General features: G+C 42.5%; 1 protein-coding gene across 2 annotated transcripts in view; it reads right to left on the reverse strand.

Annotated features, from left to right (window-relative positions):
- Window positions 1–2,445: 2,445 nt before the first annotated feature.
- Window positions 2,446–22,319, reverse strand: part of LOC144683255 (copine-8-like) — a 742,817-nt gene continuing 722,943 nt past the window's right edge. For both annotated transcript variants that reach the window (XM_078546211.1, XM_078546212.1), the window contains 3 exons: window positions 11,492–11,549; window positions 8,101–8,174; window positions 2,446–3,567 (listed from right to left, as the gene is read on the reverse strand). In XM_078546211.1, the coding sequence (XP_078402337.1) occupies window positions 3,379–3,567; window positions 8,101–8,174; window positions 11,492–11,549 (321 nt within the window). In that variant the 3' untranslated portion in view covers window positions 2,446–3,378. The remainder of the gene's footprint in view (window positions 3,568–8,100; window positions 8,175–11,491; window positions 11,550–22,319) is intronic.

Consider the following 22,319-nt stretch of genomic DNA (forward strand, 5'->3'; position numbering starts at 1 on the left):
CGGGCAATGTTAAATCGGCGTCATTTGGGTTCTTAAGGCCCTTAACTTCCGTCTTAATTAATGGCGGGCGTGGCTCTGACTCCTGTGCATACTCGCTGACAGAAATATCTCGCGAGTGTGTGATGACGTTGGGATGTCATCACGCATCATTTTACGCTCGTTCGGGTCAGGCACACGCCCGCCCGACGAGCAACAAATTCTGCCCATGGTGTCTTTGGATTTTCAAAAGGTATTTGATAAGGTGCTGCATAAAAGGTTACTGTACAAGAGCTCATGGTGTTGGGGTGATATATTAGCATGGATAGAAGATTGGTTAGCTAACAGGAAGGAGAGAGTTGAGATAAATGGATCATTTTTGAGTTGGCAAACAGTAACTAGTAGAGTGCCATAGGGATCATTGCTAGGGCCTCAACTATTTACAATCTATATTAATGAATTAGATGGAGGGACAGAGTGTACAGTAACTAAATTTATTGATGCCACAAAGATAGGTAGGATAGCAAGTTTTGAGGAGGGTACAAAAAGTCTCCAAAGGGACAACAAAGGTTAAGTGAGTGGACAAAAATCTGGCAAATGGAGTATAGTGTGAGAAAATGTGAGCTTGTCCACTTTAGCAAGAGGAATAGAAAAACAGAATATTATTTAATGGAGAGAGACTGCAGAAATCTGTGGTACAGAGGGGTCTGGGTGTCTTCGTACATGAATTACATAAAGCTAGTATGCAGGTACAGCAAGTAATTAGAAAGTGTCACAAAACTATCATATTTTTCATAATATTATTGTGTGAAATTGTAAAGTAGGCTTATGTGTGTGTGTGTAGTTCTGTGTGTGGCTGATATAACTAAATTAGACAGGTAGACTGCAAGATTGAAATGATCAAAAGCGTTAGGTGTAAAAAGGCATTTGAAATGCTAATCAATGAGCTAGGGTGATGTCAGCAGATAGGGTGTGAATGAAGTTTGCATTTTAAGATAAAGGGAAAAGTTGTTGGATTTTCAAAGAGACAAGATAAGGTTTTTACAACTGACAAGATAATTACGACTGGCTAGGTTATTACGTTGATTTTTCCCAAAAGTGCTGACCATAATGACAACATAAAAGATTTTTATATTATAGGAAAAGTAACTTCCAAAGACATGGGGTAACAATGGGATTTACAAATCAAAGAAGAAGAAATATATTTAAAGAAGGATGGAAGGCTGTATGAGGTGTGGCAGTGTGAGATCTGAAAGGTACACCATGTGAAACAGACTTGGGGAAACGCCTCTAGCTACTTTGCAGAAGTCTGCTATTCTAGTAACCAAAGTTATGGTAAAAGCCTTTGGAATTCCACTGTCGAGTGGGTGCTTGTGGTAACCTTGCTGGATTGTTTCTATAAATTTAAAATCTATTTCAGACTGTTGCCTTAAAGGGGATGTATAGTTGGGAGTCTGGTTAAGCAGGAATTTTGGGAATTGTTATAATAAGTAACTGTAATCTTATCTATGTATTTTATTATTTTCTTTTGTTAATAAATGTTTTAATTTAATTTTTTTAATCTCTAAAGGTGTTAGTGGACTCATTACTTCTGAATTCAGTGCACAAACCTTCTTGTAATAAATACAAATTGCAAAATTGTTGTGATAGTGTGGCCAAGTTTCCTTTGTGGATTTGGTCAGACTAGCAAATACCACTTGCTATATCATAACAGAAGGTAAATGAGATGTTGGCCTTTATTGCAAGGGGAATGGAGAATAAAAGTAGGGAAGTCTAGCTACAGCTGTATAAGGCCTTAGTGAGAGCGCATCTGGAGTACTGTGTACAGTTTTGCTCTCTTTAGTTAAGGAGGGATATTATTGCATTGGAAGCAGTTCAGGGAATGTTCATCATCTGATTCCTGGTATGATGAAGTTCTCTTATGAGGAAAGGTTGAGTAGGCAACCCTATACTCATTGGAATTTAGGAAAATGAGAAGTGATCTTATTGAAATATATAATATTCTGAGGTGTCTTGACAGGGTGGATGCAGGGAGAACGTTTCCCCTTGTGGAGGTGCCTGTAACTAGAGGCCACAGATTAAAACTAAGGATTGCCCATTTATGACAGAGATAGGGAGGAACTATTTCTCTCAGAGGGTCGTGCGATTTTGCAATTCTCTTCCCCAGAGAGCAGTGGAGGCTGAATCATCAAATATATTCAAGGCAGAGTTAAACAGATTTTTTGATCTACAAGGGAGTCAAGAGTTATCGGGGGTGGTCAGGCAGGAAAGTGGAGTTAAGGCCACAATCAGATCAGCCATGATCTTATTGAATGGCGGAGCAGGCTCGATGTGCTAAATGACCTTAACCTCCTCTTATTTCTTATGATCTTACTTAGAAGGTCAGCTTAAGAAAATTGGAGTGAATAATGTTTCATAAAAGGTGGAAGTTATGTTGAAGCCTAGAAATTCGAACTGCTTTGTTTTAATACTTCATGAATTATTCTTTCCGATGCCATTTACAGTTTGCCTCTATGGCATGTACATCCAAAGTTATTAACATTTAAGTTTGCACAAGGACTTTATAAACATCCTGTATCATGGGTGGCCAATTCACTACTGCCTGTTTCACACCCCTCATGGAAGCTGAAAGTTCTGTCCTTTATATCAAATAGAAAGGGTTCCTTTTCACACAAAGATCAAATATATCATTCTTTATAATTATCACCTTCAGTTTCACATCTACCATATTTGCATGGTTTGGTGGAGCTCAGGGCATAGAATTTACATTGAGCAGTATATAACCCCCTTAAAATTTTACTTATTTGGCCTAAAGGGACTTCCAAACTAATCACAAAACCTACAAAAAAACCACTAGTAGATGCAGCAAACAATGAAACATGACAAATTGCTATTGATTTTCGAAACAATTGCCTAAAAGAGGTTCTGCATTATATAAACCATTTAGATCGTAGAAAGAATCAATTTGTAAACTTCAAGAGACAAAACAGACAATGTTCAAACGGTACTGATGTCATCAAACTATTCATTAAGTAAACCACCTGCAAGTCTTCAATTTGCTCTGCATGTTCTACTTACTATATTCCACATCTGTTATCTGGCTTCACTTCTTGGGTGGACTGATAACCATTCCCTTCTGAAGCTTCAACACAAGTCTTCACAACTTTTTCCAGTCTTTCTTTGTTATTCTCTCTTCAAAGAAAATGGATTTGGTCCCTTTATTTTGGTCAACCTTAATCACTCAACAATATTGTACTTGTAGAACAAATCTCACAATTGAGTACATGAAACATCTCAAGATGTTCTGCTTTCTTGGCATCTGACGACAGCAGATGAACAATCAACACATTAAACATCACAAGCCACTTCTGGCAGGTTTAGGTATCCTAGAAATGGTGTCTGTCAGATCTGTGTGTGAACACCAAGGCCTGTAGGTGTGTACGGTGGTGGGGCAGGGTTGGGCTTGATGCTTCGAGTTTTCATGTAGGAAATAAACTGGTCTGGAATCTCAGCTAGAACGTCCTTAGCCAGTCGAGCCATGCTAAGCACATGGTTTCCTGTGCGGTCAATGTAATCACGAAATGGCACAAACTGCAAGGGAATAATATTTGATCGCACATTATTTTGTGGACAAGAAAGATTACTTGCAATCAAACTTTCACCAAGATAAGCAAAATTGTTCTTGACAGGTAATGAGGCCAGCAGCAAATGACCATAATTATATGTAAATAAGTGAAAAGTAAATAATATAAAATAACATAATAAATCATGCAAATCTTTGAATACTTTCACTGTTGCTTTGAAATGAATTAATGCTTTCCGTAATGGAATGGTCTTCTTTGTCATATCTCTCTATGCTTGATTGCAGGTATTGTCACACTATCTCAAAACACCAGAATATTTTTTGATAGTACAAACTGTATTGTGCCCAACTTAGGTGATGATTTTTCTGTTATAGCATCTCAAAAACTATGGAGGCAATTTTCAGCTTCACCATCAGGGTGGTAACCTGGCAGAATGGGTCACCCACCCATTGTAGAACCCATCTGATTTTCATTCTACACCTTGATTTCGCCAGGTTACTACCCAGATGGTGAAGTTGAAAATGACATGAATTAACTGTGCTATATGTTACTTGGAATTTGTTCTGTGCATAACTAAATGCAATTTAAACTCATTCCTTAACATCTACCATTTTGCCATTAGTTACTAGAACATAAGAAATAGGAACAGGAGTAGACCATTCGGCCCCTCAAGCCTTCTCCGCGATTCAGTAAGATCACGGCTGACCTTCTTGTGACCACATTCCCATCTACCCCCACTAACCTTTGATTCCCTTGCCTAACAAAAATCTATCTACCTCTGCCTTAAAAATATTCAATGACCCTGCCTCCACCACCTTCTGAGGCAGAGTTCCAAAGTCGCACAATCTTCTGAGAGAAAAAATTTCTCCTCATCTCTGTCCTAAAATGGCGACCCCTAATTTTAAAACAGTGCCCCCTAGTTCTTGACTCACTCACAAGAGGAAACATCCTTTCAATGTCCACCTTGTCAAGACTGTTTAGGATATTGTATACTTTAATCAAATCAACCCTCAGTCTTCTAAACTCCAGTGGAAACAAGCCCAGTCTGTCCAATCTTTCCTCATAAGACAACCCACTCATTCCAGGTATCAATCTAGTAAACCTAATCTGAACCGCCTCCAATGCATTTACATCCTTCCTTAAATGAGACCAAAACTGTCCACAGTATTTGAGGAGCATTTTCACCAATGCCCTGTATAACTGAAACATTACATCCTTACCTTTATATAAAAACAAAAAGCTACTGCGGATGCTGGAAATCCAAAACAAAAACAGAATTACCTGGAAAAACTCAGCAGGTCTGGCAGCATCGGTGGAGAAGAAAAGAGCTGACGTTTCGGGTCCACATGACCCTTCAACAGAACCCTTCAGTTCTGTTGAAGGGTCATGTGGACCCGAAACGTCAGCTCTTTTCTTCTCCACCGATGCTGCCAGACCTGCTGAGTTTTTCCAGGTAATTCTGTTTATCCTTACCTTTATGTTCAATCTGTCTCGTAATAAAGGATACCATTACATTAGCCTTCTGAATCATCTGCCGTACCTGTATACTAACTTTTTGTGATTCGTACCAGAACACCTAGATTCCTCTGTACCTCAGAATTATGCAGCCATTATCCATTCCTGCCGAAGTTAAAGCTTCACATTATCCCATATTAAACTCAATTTTCCAGATATTTGCCCACTCAGTCAACCTACCAATATCCATCTGCAACCTCTCATATCCTCTTCACAACATACTTTCCTACGTATCTTTGTGTCATCTGCAAAATTAGCTACCATGCCTTTGCTCCCCTCATCTAAGTCATCGACGTAAATCGTAAAAAGTTGAGGCCCCAGCACAGATCCCTGTGGGACTCCGCTCGTCACATCTTGCCAATCCGAAAAAGAACGATTTATGCATACTCCCTGCTTTCTGCCAGCCAGCCCATCTTCTATCTATGCTAATATGTTACTAGGCTGCGCCTACCCTGTTTTCTTATTGTTTAGCTTTTACTTAGCTCTTCCTTTCAAAAATCTTGTATTCTGTTTAAACGCCCTTTAAAATGTTGTTTGCTTAATCCAAGTTAATTTAAGAGGGAGAGTTTCTCTAGTTTGATCACAATTGGACACAGGATATGTTGGGCCAGAATTTGCTGACAAAATAGCATGTGTTAATGCATGCTGTTGTTAAAATACAAATGGTCAGCAACTTGTGGTGAGAAAGAGTTGCCCCCTGAGTTGTGAATGGCCTCAACTTGCTGGATGATTTGTGTTGCTCTGCTGTTAGCTTCTTGAAAATGATATCTCACCTTTAACCTCTATTGGAGTTTCAAAAATTAATTAATTCCTCATTAAACTTGTCACAGAAAGTTGAGTCTTGTATTAGTACCTTTATAATTATGTGATAACTGTTAATGACTGTTAAGCCTTTCTTGCCCAGAAAATGAACAATTAAAAGTGTGGATTCCCATTTCTTCAGGTTGTTGTCACCTTTAGTCGTGTAAAATTTTAAATGAGAAGGTTTTGTTCATATTTCTGTCTTTTTGTCTCTTCTTCTCTCACTCTTTATACAATCATTCTTTCTCTTTATTTCTCTTTCAGTACCTGATTTGACATTTGATTTCACCCTACTTCTCACTACACTTCCATCCCTGCCCACCCTACCACCCCCACTGCCCATGTTTTAATTTTTAAATCCTTAGATCTAGATGATTAAGAAGACTCACTGTTAGTGAGTCTGTTGTTCACCAAGGTTTAACCAACTGGGCACGCTCCAGTAAATCCTGGCCCAATGTTCTTTTGTTTGCCCTCTTAAGAAAGTGCTTCTACCACTCGTACTGTGGGCTGGATTTTATACTCCTCCCGCTGGTGTGTTTGAAGGTGGGGGAGCTCGTAAAATGCAATGTGTGGCCTTTGCATCACCTTCCCACCAGCCAACCAACCTGTCTCCAATTTTAAGGTAGGTGGGAAGGCGTCAGGCAGCTTAATTAGCCAATTAATGGACACCTAAGTGTCTCATTATGCCTCTGCTGTTATTTTACCCATAGCAGGGGGAGGCCCAATCCAAATGGATAGCCTGGTGGCTTTTATTGTGTGGGGGTGGGGAGACCTCCTTTGGGGATCCCTAGTGCCCATCAAAGCCACCACCCCCCCCCCCCCCCCCACAAGGTCATACCGCCCTTTAACACTTGCCCCAGTATCTCTCAGTAGCTCAAAACCAACCCACATCCCCTCACTCACCCCTCCTCCCTCACTGGGTTCTGCCAGCCAGATCCCACCAATACCCTGGACTTAACTCAAAGTCCAGCTTTATCATCATCCTCTTCTTCTTCTTCATTTCCCTGCCCCAGGTCTGACGCACAATGCCATGACCTCCAGATGGGTAGGGCAAGGAGGCAGGTCCCAAATCCACACCAGTTGGAACAGGGATCAAACCACTGTGCTGCTGTGACAACCTGATCCACACTGGCTGCCCAACCAACTGAGCCAATCAACACCCAAGGAGTTACTGTGGCAACATGCACTTTTATATGCATGTTGTAGTCCAGAGCTAGTGAAGGTAGAAACTCCAATTTTCTTTCCATCATAAGGTTGAACAGAAATCTCTCCTACTCTTACCACCTGCCATAGGCATATGTTGGACGTATTTGCAGATTGATACTCAACTCAACAAGAGATGGTGGTGTAGTGGTAATGGACTAGTAATCTAGCGGCCCAGGCTAATGATCTGGGCACACAGTTTCAAATCCCACCACAGTAACTGGTGGAATTTAAATTCAGTTAACAAAATATGGAATTGAAAGCAAATCTCACTAATGGTGACCATGAAACTATCATCGATTGTTGTAAAAGCCCATCTGGTTCACTAATGCCCTTTAGGGAAGGAAATCTGCCATCTTTACCCAGTCTGGCCTTTATGTGGTTGACTCTTAACTGCCCTCTGAAATGGCCTAGTAAGACATTCAGTTCAACAGCAATTAAGGATGGGCAACAAATGCTGGCTTCCCAACGATGCCCGCATCCCATGAAAGGATAAATAAAAAATCTCAACCTGTTTGGCCACGTTATGAATGCACCTTCCTTGGCCATCAGGTCCTGGAGTGGGACTTGACCCAGAGGTCCTGGCTCAGAGGCTGAGATGCTACCTGCTGTGCCACAAGATTTCCTTCCAGCTCCACAACCTCCTCTTCTTTGGGGACTGCTTGTATTATCAATGGTGGCCACTGCTTGAATCTGGCGCTGCTGGGTCTACCGAGCTGCTAGCCAATCTAATTGCTTTTCAAGGCGGGATTTCCTCCACAGATGAGGGCAGAAGTCTTGACCTTAGACAATTAATGTCCTTTCAGTGTAAAATGGCCGCACTGCAACCAGCTTTTTGGTGGGTGGGCTCCCGACCGAATTTTTAGTCAGAAGGGTGGGGAATACTGCACCTCTTAAAATCCAGTCCTTTGACTCTGGTATCTATAGGCTGCTTTGTAATCTTAATGTGAAGGGACAAACCATCTAAGTCCACTGTGCAATACTTACACACGCCATGCTGCCTTTGTGTCCTTGCACTTACCTGCACAATATCTCTCTCCGCAAGTTTCCCTCGTGAAGATACTCTGACGTCATCTCCATCCAATTCCACCATTGCTACAAACAATAAATAACAAACGGAGCAGCAAATATAAGTTGGAGAAACAATGATATGTGAAGTTTACATGATCCCTATGTCAACAATAGGGTCTTGTTCAGGTGCACTGGCTGTGTTGGCAGAATGCTTAATTTCATCTGTCAAAATTAAACAAGAAATTCAATGGAGATCAATTTAACTTGAATTAGATTTGCAGTAATCTCTTTTGTGCATGGCCAATAAACACCTCATAGGTCAATTTCTGTTGCTGGCATTGAATTTTATCTTATTGCACTTGTCATGAAAAACATGGGTACTTTTTAGTATCCAGCAAAATTGGCAAGAATATTTAACACCTTATTCACTAAAAATGAAATGATTTTAACAAAGCTGCATAATGCAGCATTTTCGGACAGTAAACATTGTGCCAAAGCATTCAACAACATGGGTCCCTCCCTTTATTTCTTATTTGGTGAGTTACCTAACTTAATCACAGTGACCAATGATGATGGATTGATCGGGGTTGGAGCAGGCAGTTGACATTGCAAGGAGCAACCAGAGGGGGAGTCCATCTATGTAGAATCATAAACCTCTTAATAATTGGCTTGGAACTCAGGTGCAGGTAGAAATAACCCATTTTGAAGAAGAGCAGGAGAGCTATCCCCAGTACCTCAGCCAATATTTACCCCTCAATCAATATCACAAAAACAGGTTATTTGGTCATTATCACATTGCTGTTCACAGGGGCTTGCTATGGTCAATTTGACTGCCGCATTTCTTACATTACAACAGTGATTACACTTCACAAAAAAACTTCACTGGCTGTAAAACACTTTGGGTTGTCCTGAGGTCAGATGCCATATGAAAGATGCCATATAAATACAAGGCTTTCTTGTCCTTTTTTTGGCTGACAAACAGGATAACTCTCATTCCTTCACACGGGGTTTGGTGCCTAGACTAGATCTGTGGATGTGGAAGAGTTTACAGAAATGAGGCACATTTATTAGTTAACACAGAACTTTAATGGCTTTTTCCTTTGTGTTTGTGGTGAACTAAACTTTAATTAGGAGTGAGGTTTTGCTCATTATTGAACACAAATTAAAAAGAAACCTCATGTTCCAATTTAAAAAATGGTATAGAAATAAACATTACAGAATCCAACAATAATTTGGTCTATGGCACAATTTTTATCTCATGGCTCTATCGATACTGGCAGGCCCCTGGTATCCTGCCCTAGTGACTATTCTTTCTGGGTCAGCCTGTACAAAACTGATCACAATTTATTTTCTGGCAAAAGTACAATGAAGTAGTTTCATTTTACACTTAAGGTTTGGGTTTTTGATTGAGTGCTGGAATAAAGTACTGAAACCTTGTTACCCTTTATATTACCAATTGAAGGCAACGCTACTGCTAAAGCTGAAATGGAATCCCTGGCATTCTACAAAGAACATTACATTTTTTGTCACATATAAATGAAGCATAGCCTAATGTGAGGAAATAGAAAAGCAAAAAAATGTGAATGCTGGAAATCTGAAATAAAAACAGAGAATGCTGGAAATACTCAGAAGGTCTGGCAGCATCTGCAGAGAGAGAAACAGAGTTAACGTTTCAGGTCATCAGTCAGAAAGGTTGCAGACCTGCTTCTCTTGACAGATGCTGTCAGACCTGCATGGTACTTTCAGCATTTTCTGTTTTTATATATGAGGAGATGGAAAGTAGCCAGGCACAAACAATTCATGAGGCATTGAATGCCAGTTCAAGAGCACAATATGGGGTCTAAAAACACTGGCCACTTTAGGGATCAGGAATTAGACAATGCAAATGAGCTGTAATCACTATTGCCTTGGAACTGAGTGAACTTACTATCTCACATCATTGTCTTTTTGATTTTCCTAGGCCATTCACGAGAGAAGCTAGGAAACTCTTCCTCATGCAAAGGGTGTTGCAAGTGTGGAAGTTTTTCCCATAAAAAACAGTAGGTGCCAGCTTAATTAACAATTTTAAATCTAAGGTTGATAGAAATTTGCTAGCCAAGGGCATTAAGGGATATAGAACCAGGGTGAATGGTGTTAGAATACTAATCAGCCATGATCTCATTAAATGGTGCAACAGGTTGACTGACCTGTTCCGACGTCCCGTGAGGAAATTTCTCCTCTTCTCAGTCCTAAATAGTCGACCCCTTATTCTGAGTCAGTGACTCTGTGCTATAGCTAGGGTAACATTTTCTAAGTACAGGTATCTACTCTGTCAAGCCCCTTAAGAATTTTACATATTTCAGTGATATCACTCTCATTTTCCTAAACTCCAGGGAACATGGGCCAAGTTAATCAATCTTTCCTCATGGAAGTAGTCCTCTTTTTCTACAATGTATTTATCCATTGCCAAAGGTTCCTTAACTGTTAAACAAAAGGAAATTGGCTTGTTCAGCCATCAAAAGAAGTGTAGCAGATGAATTCAATCTTTGGATGTGAGCGTCACTGCCAAGTCTGGCATTTACTGCCCATTCCTAATTGCCCTTAAGAAGTTGGTGGTGAGCCACCAAACTAAATCTGCAGGTGGAATTTGCAGGTGGTAGTGTTGCCATGCATCTTTTGCCCTTGTTCTTCTAGGTGGAAGAGACAAGGTTTGGAAGATACTTTCGAAGGAGCCTTGTAAAGTTGCTGCAGTACATCTTATAGATGGTACACACTGCTGCCACTGTGCACCCATGGTGGAGGGAGTGAATATTTGAGGTGTTGGGTGGGGTGCCACTCAAGTGGGCTGCTTTGTCCTGGATGACGTTGAGTTCTTCAGTGTGGTTGGTGCTGCATTCATCCAGGCAAGTGAAGAGCATTCCATCACTGTCCTGTCTTGTGCTTGCGGGGTCAGGAGGTGAGTTACATCCCACGCTCTGAACTGCTTTTTATTATTCTTTCATGGGATGAGGGTGTCTCTGGCAAGGCCAACATTTGTTGCCCATCCCTAAATGCCCTTGAGATGGTGGTGGTGAGCTGCAATTAGGGATGGGCAACAAACGTTGGACTTGTCAGTGATGCATCCGACCTCACCAAAATTCTAAGCCTGTATTCCAATCACCTCTTACAGATGGAAGGATGCCAATCATTCAAACAAAAAGGAAATTTTTCAATTAAGAAAAGGAAATGAATGCTCAATGGAATCAACACTTACATAGTTAATGAGGAGCTACTCCTAATGCTGCAGAATGTTCCTTCACGTTCTTAGGCATTGAACTGTGCATGCTTTATCATCAAATGATAAATGAAAATACTTTTTCAAATTTCTCTTTTTAGTTTTGTTTTATGGTACATTTCAACAAAAAGATATGAATTCTACTCACCATCAAATTCTGCTTGACCAACTCCAACAATGATAATTGACATAGGAAGCTTAGCAGCCTATATAATGAGAAAAACACAACAGGATTTGAATAGTGGAGACAACCTAACATAACGTTCCAATTTTGATGTGATTGCATCCTGATGATAATACTTGATCTACAACCTATTACTTACCTTTTTACGGACAGCCTCCAGTGATCCCTTTAAAGATGGCTGGTGTAGCTATTTGCATTTAAGAAAATTGAGGATACGTTGGGAACCAATTTTGGCATGGGGCACAAAATAGGCACCATGAGGTCCCTGATTTGTATAGGCAACACACCCAATTCCAGTTGTAGTTGGGAACCCTAGATGATTACAAGGCACACTAACCAATATAGTATGCAGTGCACACCCAGCGGAGGCTAAGCTTGTGAGTGCTATAATAGACCCTTTAGCACCTGTTTTTGCCTGAAAATTGTGTGTTGCTCAATCCAATTTAGAGATTCATGAATCAAATCTGGGACTCTTTTTTAATGGCTTTGTACCATACTTGTAGTGCATTTACCATCAGAGAATTTGGATTTATTCCAACAGTATGTACTGAAGAATTCAATAAAAAGTGGTAAAGATTTCACTTTAAAGTACAAAGCTCCAGTCAGGCCCAAATTACAAAACAAAATAAAAACAGAATTACCTGGAAAAACTCAGCAAGTCTGGCAGCATCGGCGGAGAAGAAATCAGTCAACGCTTCGAGCCCTCACGGCCCTTCAGCAGAACACAAGGCAACGGCTTTCATCACACCATTATGTGCACACTAATTAAACTGTTGACTTTCAATCAAAAAATTAGACTTATAATGCTAGCCATTAAAATGCCATTCATAGCCACTACACAATTCAAATCAATTTTTGACTGTGTAAAGGTTAGGTATTTCAAACAAATTACATTAACTGAAATTATAAATTAAACAAAAATAATTAGTTGTAGACTAACAAATTCTAATATAATTAGCAATAAATGTGTCACTTTGGGTATTGTTTCTGACGTTAGACACAATTAGCTGCGCTTCATTTTTTTTTCTTGCTTGAGTTTACTTTATTTTAAATAAAGTGGAACATTGGACAAGAAGTTCTCAAACCTTTCTAGCTGCCTTATGTGTAATTTGTGGCAGTATTAAAAAAATTAATAAAATATTAGATAAACATTGTAGGTCCCTGCTCTCAAGAATGTCATTAAAAAACAATTATAACAGCTTGATTTTAAAAACCTAAGCACTGTATAAATTAATGCTGTCCGTTCGTCATGACAGACCAGGATATAATTGCCGAGGCTGATCTTCCCTTTAACAATTCCCTGCCTATTTAATGTAAAGCAGGAACTCCCCCGAGGGCAAAAATCATGTTCAACATAAAAAATTTACAACTGCAAGAATAGTACATGCTTTAATATGTATGTTACTGGCAATTTGTAAAACCAAGTTGCAACCTGTAACTCATAACTGCACTCTTCAGGAGGTGCATTAGTTGGTGAGTAAGGGTGCATATGCAGTACAGAAGGAACAATCAACAGGGTGCCACCAAGGTATATGGGTACACAGTCACCATTACTGAACTAGAGAAAAAGGACACCAACTTCTATACTGCCAAGAATCAGTTATCCCACTGGACCACCAGGTAATTACAGTTCATACGTAAGTGGATTACTGACTTGTAATTTACTGAGATGAATCCAGTATCCTCTATCTAACTGTGCCTGCAGATATGATAACTATGTTCTATATTTTCTGGATAAATGCAATGGATAAAGGCATAGTGATGCCATGTTATCTGTAGCAGGGGTTGTCAGTAGGACTTGCATAAAATGGTTTTCAATTGCTTAGGGCATTTTCAATTCAGTTTTTTTTTTGCCCTAGTTGTGTACTGGTTGACCGTGAGATTAAAGAATTGTCCTGAACATATAAATATACAATTTAGAAGCAGGAGCAGGCCATTTGGCCCATCAAGCCTGTTTCACCATTCAGTAAGAGCATAGCTGCTCTGATTGTAGCCTCAACTCCACATTCTGCCTAACCCTGATAATCTTTGACTCCATTATTAGTCAAGAGTCTATCTACCTGTGCCTTAAAAATATTCAATGACCTGTCTCCACCGCTCTCTGGGAATGTAAGAGTTCCAAAGTCTCACGACCCTCTGAGAGAAAAAAATTCTTCTCATCTCCATCTTCACTGGGAGACCCCTTATTTTTAAACTATGTACCCTAGTTCTAGTCTGTCCCACAAGGGGAAACATCCTTTCAGCATCCATCCTGTCAAGTCCCCTCAGGATCTAAAATGTTTCAATAAGATCACCTCTCATTCTTCTAAACTCCAATGGATACAGACCCAGCCTGTCCAACCCGTCCTTCTAAGAGAACCCCCTGACCCCAAGTATCAGTTAAGTGAACGTTCTTTGAACTGTTTTTAATGCATTTATATTCTTTCTTAAATGAGGAGACCAAAACTGTACACGGTACACCAGATGTGACCTCACCAAATGTACAACTGCAGCAGAGCATATATTTTATATTCCATTCCCCTTGCAATAAACAACATTCCATTTGCCTTCCTAATGACTTCTGTACCTGCATACTAACTTTTCCTGATTCATGTACCAGTCCACCCAGATCCCCCTGTACCTCAGAAATCTGCAATCTCTCTCCATTTAAATAATATGCGGCTTTACTATTCTTCCTTCCAAAGTGGACAAGTTCACGTTTTTCCACATTATACTCTATCTGCCAAATTTTTACCCACTCAATTAACCTAAAAAATGTACCTTTTCAGACACCTTGGGCAGGATCTTCTGGTCGGTGAGCGGGGGGGTGCGGAGCGTAAAATGACACGGGATGACATCGGATGGAACTCCTGACGTCACCCTGTGCCATTTCCATTTTCAGGTCGGCGGGGGTACAGCTGAGTCAGCTGTGAGCCCTCCAACCAGTCAACAGCCTATTGAGGCCATTGAGACATGAATTAAAATCATTAATGGACCTGCCCGTCCAACCTTAAGGTTGGCAGGCAGGCCGGGAGCCCTGGCAGGCTTCAGAAAAAGCATGAAACCTCATCCTTGGGCGGGATGAGGCTTCATGAGGGTTTTTAAATTTTTAATAAAGATTTCAGTTAAAGTTTTGGAAATGTCCCAACTCATGTGACAGTGTCACATGAGAGGACGTGTCAGGGAAATTTTCCTATCATTTTCACTGCAAATTTTAATTCGGAGCCGATCTCCCCGAGGCAGCACTAAGCCTCAGGGAGATCAGTATGCTCTTCTGCGTGCATGCGCGAAAGAGCACACTCCCGGCTGAGGGAATCCCCCCACCTGCACAGGGAGCTCATAGCGCTTCCGTGCGGACGTCACACTGAGCGGGCCTTAATTGGCCCACCCACGTAAAATGGCAGCGCACCCCCGATTGGTGGCGCTGATCGGAGGCGTGCTCGCTTGTGCCCGCTCCCGCACTTCCCCACACAACTGGGGGAAAATTTTTCCCCTTATGTCCTCTTCACAACTTATTTTCCTACCTATCTTTGTGTCATCAGCAAATTTAGCAACATACATTCGGTTCCTTCATCCAAGTCATGAGCAGAAAGGATTTACAGTGAGTTAGGAGAAGATCAGAAAATTGGATTGTTATGTGAATGTGTTCCAGTCTTCAATATTATATGAACTTAGGTTCAAACACTATGGGCCGAATTTTCCATGGAATGGCAATCAACATTGGATTGCCACTCTTCTCCTATTTTCCTACCTTAAAAAGGAGCTCCACAATTCTCACACAGTGTTTGACCAGGCCTGCTCAGAAATGTGGAATGCAGCTTCCCCTGGTGTCATTTCTGTTGTAATATGCCTTCAAGGGATTGCAGCATGGCATCACTAGAAAGGAAGTGTGTCATGCGATCAAGTTTTTGTTTCACTTTTCCTTTCCAACAGAAAACACACATATAGCTCTGCAGCTGTGATGTCTTCAAGCTTTCTATCCATGTATATATGTTCCCATAGTCTCAATAAATGAACCCACAATGTGTTTACCCAATCCCTTATGAATGATTGGTATCTTTATATCATTATAACAATGTGACACCGTGTGCAGCAGTGGTTACTTCTAAACGACATGGTGCCCAGTCTGGCAGCAAGATTCAGCACAGGTCCAACATGGTGAGCACTCTTGGATGATGCTACATGGCATGAAATGGCCCTCAACATTTTGGTCAGACTACAGCAAAGTCAAAGCTTCAGAGTGTTGAGAACGCAGTATGCTGACTGCCCAGGAAAGCTTTGAAGACACAGTGCCAGGACAGTGCTCAAATAAAGAGTTGGTGAGAAGACAGATCCCTCATGATGAGTAGGATAGCGTGTCAAGAGGACCAGCATCGAGTTAGCTCAGTCGGGAAGGTTGAGTGGCCAGGATGTGGGGTGGATTGATAGCGAGCAAGGGAGAGTCAAACAAAACAAAAAACACACCAAAAAAGTCGTAAAAATCGGGCCAGAGAAGGTTGCAATTATAACTGGTGAAGCTTTGGAAAATCGCGCTGAAGCGGCTACAGCAACACTTATTCCAGGTACAGTGGGAAAAGCAAGGTCAAAAGGATATTGTCAGAAAGTCCACAAAACTCCCCAGTTTGAATTGGGATGCAGCTGACCCACCATCCGAATTCAAAATGTTTAAACAGCGTACAGAGCTATGGTTTCTTGATTCAGGCGTCTGAACCTGATATGCAAACCATAAAAAATTGCCTAGCAATTGAGAATGAAGGTCTACACAGGCTGAACACATCAGGATTAACAGCAGAAGAGCTAAAGGTTCCCCAAAAGGTATGGATTACATTGGAAGACCGGTTCAGGATCAGGTTAAACTTCGATATTCATCGTCTAGAGTTCACGTGATTTTGACAACAGCTTACAGAATCCATAAACCACTTTGTCAGCAGATGCAAAGGAAAGGGTATGTATTGTGACTTCTCAAATGCAGAGCTAGCAGGCAGAATTGTTGAGTTGGTGATCACATCCACTCCCATTGAAGAATTCCAGAAAGATCCGATAGACAAGCCTAAAACATATAGCATCGAAGGATTACTCAAGGATGGATGTAAGTTTGAAGCAATCCTTGCAGGTTGACAAAGCTGACAGGTCCTAAGTACAACCCCAACTGTTGATGCATTTACTGGAACACCTAACCTGAGCAAGACATGTGGGAAGTGTGGCACTCCGCATGCATCAAGGAAATGCCCAGCTTTCCACCAATTCTGCAAAGCATGTGGCAGAAAGGGTCATTGGCACTGGCAAAGCACTAGAGCAAAGGCTGCTGCAGCTACAAAGAGCTGTGCACTGATCCAAACAGACCATACACAACAGGGGAACCTTCAAGCAGTAAGAATGACCGTCTGGCATCCCATCAGAAAAATACTCATGCTGGGTTGACAAACCAGAAAGTGATGATGATGTGCACGATGAGACGAAGAGCAATGGATATGTTTCACACCGTTAATCTCATGGAAAACATAGACACTATCACACCATCTGAAGTGTTTGTCAAGATTCAAATTATTTTCCCTAAGAAAGTTGATGATTACTTATTATTGGCAAAGATTGACACAAGGGCAAGTGCCAACATACTGCCCCTGCGAATTCTCAAAGACATATATCCACAGACATGAAGGGGTATGGCAAAACCTACAGCTGTGAAACTTTTGGTGTACAGCGGTTCATGAATTCCATGTGCAGGATTCATAGTGCTATAGTGCAAGTACAATCATCCTCGGTGTTACAAATGTTCTACATCATGGTGATTAAAGGCCCGGCAACTGCCTAATGGCATGCCATGACCTGATACTAGTCACAGTCCTTTAATAATGTCCTTTGGGGAAGGAAATCTGTCGTCCTTACCTGGTCTGGCCTACATGTGACTCCAGACCCACAGCAATGTGGTTGACTCTTAACTGCCCTCTGAAATGGCCTAGCAAGCCACTCAGTTGTAACAAACCGCTACAAAGGCACAAAAAAGGAATGAAACCGGACGGACCACCTGGCATCGACAACACAAAGGCAATTGCAGTCCTGTCGACCCTGCAAAGTCCTCCTTACTAACATCTGGGGGCTTGTGCCAAAATTGGGAGAGCTGTCTCACAGACTCGTCAAGCAACAGCCTGACATAGTCATCCTCGCAGAATCATACCTTACTGATAATGCCCCAGATTCCACCATCGCCATCCCTGGATATGTCCTGTCCTACCGGCAGGACAGACCCAGCAGAGGTGGTGGCACAGTTGCATACAGTCGGAAGGGAGTTGCCCTGGCAGTCCTCAACATCAACTCTGGACCCCATGAAGTCTCATGGCATCAAGTCAAACATGGGCAAGGAAATCTCCTGCTGATTACCACCAAACGCCCTCCCTCAGCTAATGAATCAGTGCTCCTCCATGTTGAACATCACTTGGAGGAAGCACTCTGGGTGGGGGACATCAATGTCCATCACCAAGTATGGCACCGTAGCACCACTACTGACCGAGCTGGCTGAGTCCTAAATGACATAGCTGCTAAGTTGGGTTTGTGGCAGGTGGTGAGGGAACCAACAAGATGGAAAAAAATACTTGACCTCATCCTCACCAACCTGCCTGCCACAGATGCATCTGTCCATGACAGTATTGGTAGGAGTGACCACCGCACAGTCATTGTGGAGACGAAGTCCCGCCTTCACATTGAGGATACCCGCCATCGTGTTGTGTGGCATTACCACCTTGCTAAATGGGATAGATTTTGAATAGATCTAGCAACTCAAGACTGGGCATCCATGAAGTGCTGTGGGTCATCAGCAGCAGCAGAATTATACTCGAACACAATCTGTAACCTCATGGCCCGGCATATCCCCCACTCTACCATTACCATCAAGCCAGGGTATCAACCCTGGTTCAATGAAGAGTGCAGGAGGGCATGCCAGGAGCAGCACCAGGCAAATGTAAAAATGAGGTGTCAACCTGTTGAAGCTATAAAACAGGACTACTTGCGTGCCAAACAGCATAAGCAGCAAGTGATAAACATAGCTAAGCGATCCCACAACCAACGGATCAGATCTAAGCTCTGCAGTCCTGCCACATCCTGTCATGAATGGTGGTAGACAATTAAACAACTCACTGGAGGAGGAGGCTCCACAATGATCCCCATCCTCAATGATGGGGGAGTGCAGCACAGCAGTGCAAAAGATAAGGTTGAAGCATTCACAACAATCTTCAGCCAGAAGTGCCGAGTGGCTGATCCATCTTGGCCTCCTCCGGAGGTCCCCAGCATCATAGATGCCAGTCTTCAGCCAATTCAATTCACTCCACATGATATCAAGAAACGGCTGAAGGCACTGGATAGTGCAAAGGCTATGGGCCCTGACAATATTCCGGCAATAGTACTGAAGACTTTGCTCCAGAATTTGCTGCACCCCTAGCCAAGCTGTTCCAGTACAGCTACAGCACTGGCATTTACCCGGCTATGTGGAAAATTGCCCAGGAATGTCCTGTACATAAAACACAGGACAAATCCAACTCGGCCAATTACTGCCCCATCAGTCTACTCTCCATCATCAGTAAATTAATGGAAGAGGTCATCAAACAGTGCTAACAAGCAGCAGTCACTTAGCAATAACCTGCTCACTGATGCCCAGTTTGGGTTCCGCCAGGGTCACTCAGCTCCTGACCTCATTACAGTCTTGGTTCAAACATGGACAAAGAGCTGAACTTCTGAGGTAAGGTGAGAGTGACTGCCCGTGATGTTAAGGCAGCATTTAACCAAGTATGGCATCAGGGAGCCCTAGCAAAACTGGAGTCAATGGGAATTAGGGGGAAAACTCTCCACTGTTTGGAGTCATACCTAGCACAAAGGAAGATAGTTGTTGGAGGTCAGTCATCTTAGCTCCAGGACATCACTGCAGGAGTTCCTCAGGGTAGTGTCCTAGGCTCAACTGTCTTCAGCTGCTTCATCAATGACCTTTTATCCATCATAAGGTCAGAAGTGGGGATGTTCGCTGATGATTGCACAATGTTCAGCACCATTCACAACTCCTCAGATACTGAAGCAGTCCATGTCCAAATGCAGCAAGACCTAGACAATATCCAGGCTTTGGCTGACAAGTGGCAAGTAACATTCGTGCCACACAAGTGTCAGGCAATGACCATCTCCAACAAGAGAGAATCCAACCATCGCCCCCTGATGTTCAATGGCATTACCATCACTGAATCCCCCGCTATCAACATCCTGGGGGTTACCATTGACCAGAAACTGAACTGAACTAGCCATATAAATACTGTGGCTACAAGAGCAGGTCAGAGGCTAGGAATCGTGCGATGAGTAACTCACCTCCTGACTCCTCAAAGCCTGTCCACAAGGCACGAGTCAGGAATGTGATGGAATACTCCTCACTTGCCTGGGTGAGTACAGCTCCCACAACATTGAAGAAGTTGGACACCGTCCTGGACAAAGCAGTCCGCTTGATTGGTACCACATCCACAAACATTCACTCCCTCCGCCACCGACGCACAGTAGCAGCAGTGTGTACCATCTACAAGATTCACTGCAGGAATTCACCAAGGCTCCTTAGATGACGCCTTCCAAACCCACAACCACTACCACCTAGAAGGACAAGGACAGCAGATAAATGGGAACACCACCACCTGGAAGTTCCCCTCCAAGTCACTTACCATCCTAGCTTGGAAGTATATCACTGTTCCTTCACTGTCTCTGGGTCAAAATCCTGGAACTCTCTTCCTAACAGCACTGTGGGTGTATCTATAAGACATGGACTGCAGCGGTTCAAGAAAGCAGCTCACCACCACATACTCAAGGGCAATTAGGGATGGGAAATAAATGCTGGCCCAGCCAGTGAAGCCCAAATCCCATGAATGAATAAAAAAAGTGGCAGATCCAAGGAAGCTGCAATATTACACTTGCAGGAGAATGCAAGCCCATCAATTGATCTGATGCATTTTGTGCAATGCAAATGCCAGCATCTACAAGAAGAAATGGCAAAAGATTATTACCTGAACTGTGGAAAACTCATCATTGAAGGATGGCCTGACTCGATTTAGCATATTCACAAACACGTGAGACCATTTTGGCCTTACTGGATGAGTTAGGCATCTCCTGGGGAGTTATTTTTAAAAGGCAGGCAGGTCATCATACCGGCATCTTTGCAAACTGATATTCTTCAACAATTTCATCACCCATACAAATGCATGGATCAGTTGAGAAGATTTGTAAGAGAGACTGTCTATTGGCGGGGTATGAACAATGACACTGAGGTCATCATGAAGGAATGCGAGGCATGTCAAGAGCATATGCTAAGTCAGCACAAAACACCACCGATTCCACATCCTTGTTCCAAAGTTGTATCCGACCTCTTTCACGTCTGTGACACTGACTTCATTGTTATCGGCAACTACTTTACCAAGTGTCCCATTACGCGACAGTTGCACAATACGCCAACCACAACTGTTACACATACTCTAAGTGCTATTTTCAGTTTATTTGGTGTGCCTAGAATGATCATTACGGATAACGGTCTGCAGTTTATTGGTAAGCCATTTCAGGATATGTATGAAAACTGGAGTATCGATCATACGACTTCCTACCTTCATTATCCTAGACCTAACGACCTGGCTGAATGCATGATTCACATGGTAAAATCCCCAATTCTCAAATGCAGACCAAGCAAGATCAACATATTACAATGTTACATCAGAGACGATACCTTTAAGTGCAACTATTCCAACACTGGCACAGCTCATGTTTGGCAGTCCGACACGTACCAAATTGCCTATTCTTACCCATTCTACTCTCTCAGAAACGAGACAGCAACTTGTAAAACTGCAAGCCAAGATGACCAAAGTGCATGATAAAAATGTGAGTACATAATTGCCAAGATTCGAGTTGTGATAATATTACATAAACAAACACTATGAGCTAAGTCTTCTGTGGAGTGGCAAGCACCATCAGATTGGCAGTCCACTCCTACTTTCCTACCTTAGGCTGGAGTTCCACATTTCTTGCCTGCAGTTCCAACCCAGGCCTACTCAGGAATGTGAAGTGTAACTGCTCCTGCCGTCCATCCCACAGAGTATAGGAGCAGGGGTGGAAGCGAAGCAAAGCCCTCTTTTTTAAGGGGGTATGATGGATTGGGTGGGGGTAGGATGGATCTGGAGGGGTCAGGTGGTCAGGAGCAGGGTTGGGAAGTGGGCATTCATCGGTGGAGGGTCGGGTGGTGGGGAGGTCAGGTGGTCGGGGATGTCGGTTGGTCAGGAGGGGGCCATGGGTGGTCTGGCGGGGGTATGGGTCGGAGGGGGCAATCGGGGTGTAGTCGAGGTGTGGAGGGGTCAGGTGGTCAGGGGGTTTTGGGAGGTAGTCAGGTAGTTGGAGGGGATGGGTGAGTAGTCAGGGTATGGGATGGTGGTCAGAGGATAGAGGAGGTCAGGTGGTCGGGGGGTTGTGAGGGGGGATAGTCGGGAGGGGGCGGGTCAATAGAATGATTATCCAGGAGTTAGAAGTGGTTTTAATGCTTCTAACTTTTCCTGGGTAACTATTCTACTAAGTAAATCAAGACCATCCAAAGTCCTCGACTTTAAATCAGAGTTTTGGAGGGTTCCAGACGAAGGGTAATTGCCCAACGGAAGTTGAAACTTCCCAGGCAATTCCCGAGCACCTCTTGCATGGGCATGTCTGAGAGGTCCCCCAGCGCATCTTCTGGGATACCTCTGGGGTACGACCTTCCGGAGAATAGAAGATCTGGGCTTGTAATTTGCTCCAGGCTTATTTTTGTGTCTTTATCTAATTATCA

This window comes from Cetorhinus maximus, chromosome 8, assembly GCF_964194155.1.
Source record: "Cetorhinus maximus chromosome 8, sCetMax3.hap1.1, whole genome shotgun sequence".
Classification (NCBI taxonomy): Eukaryota; Metazoa; Chordata; class Chondrichthyes; order Lamniformes; family Cetorhinidae; genus Cetorhinus; species Cetorhinus maximus.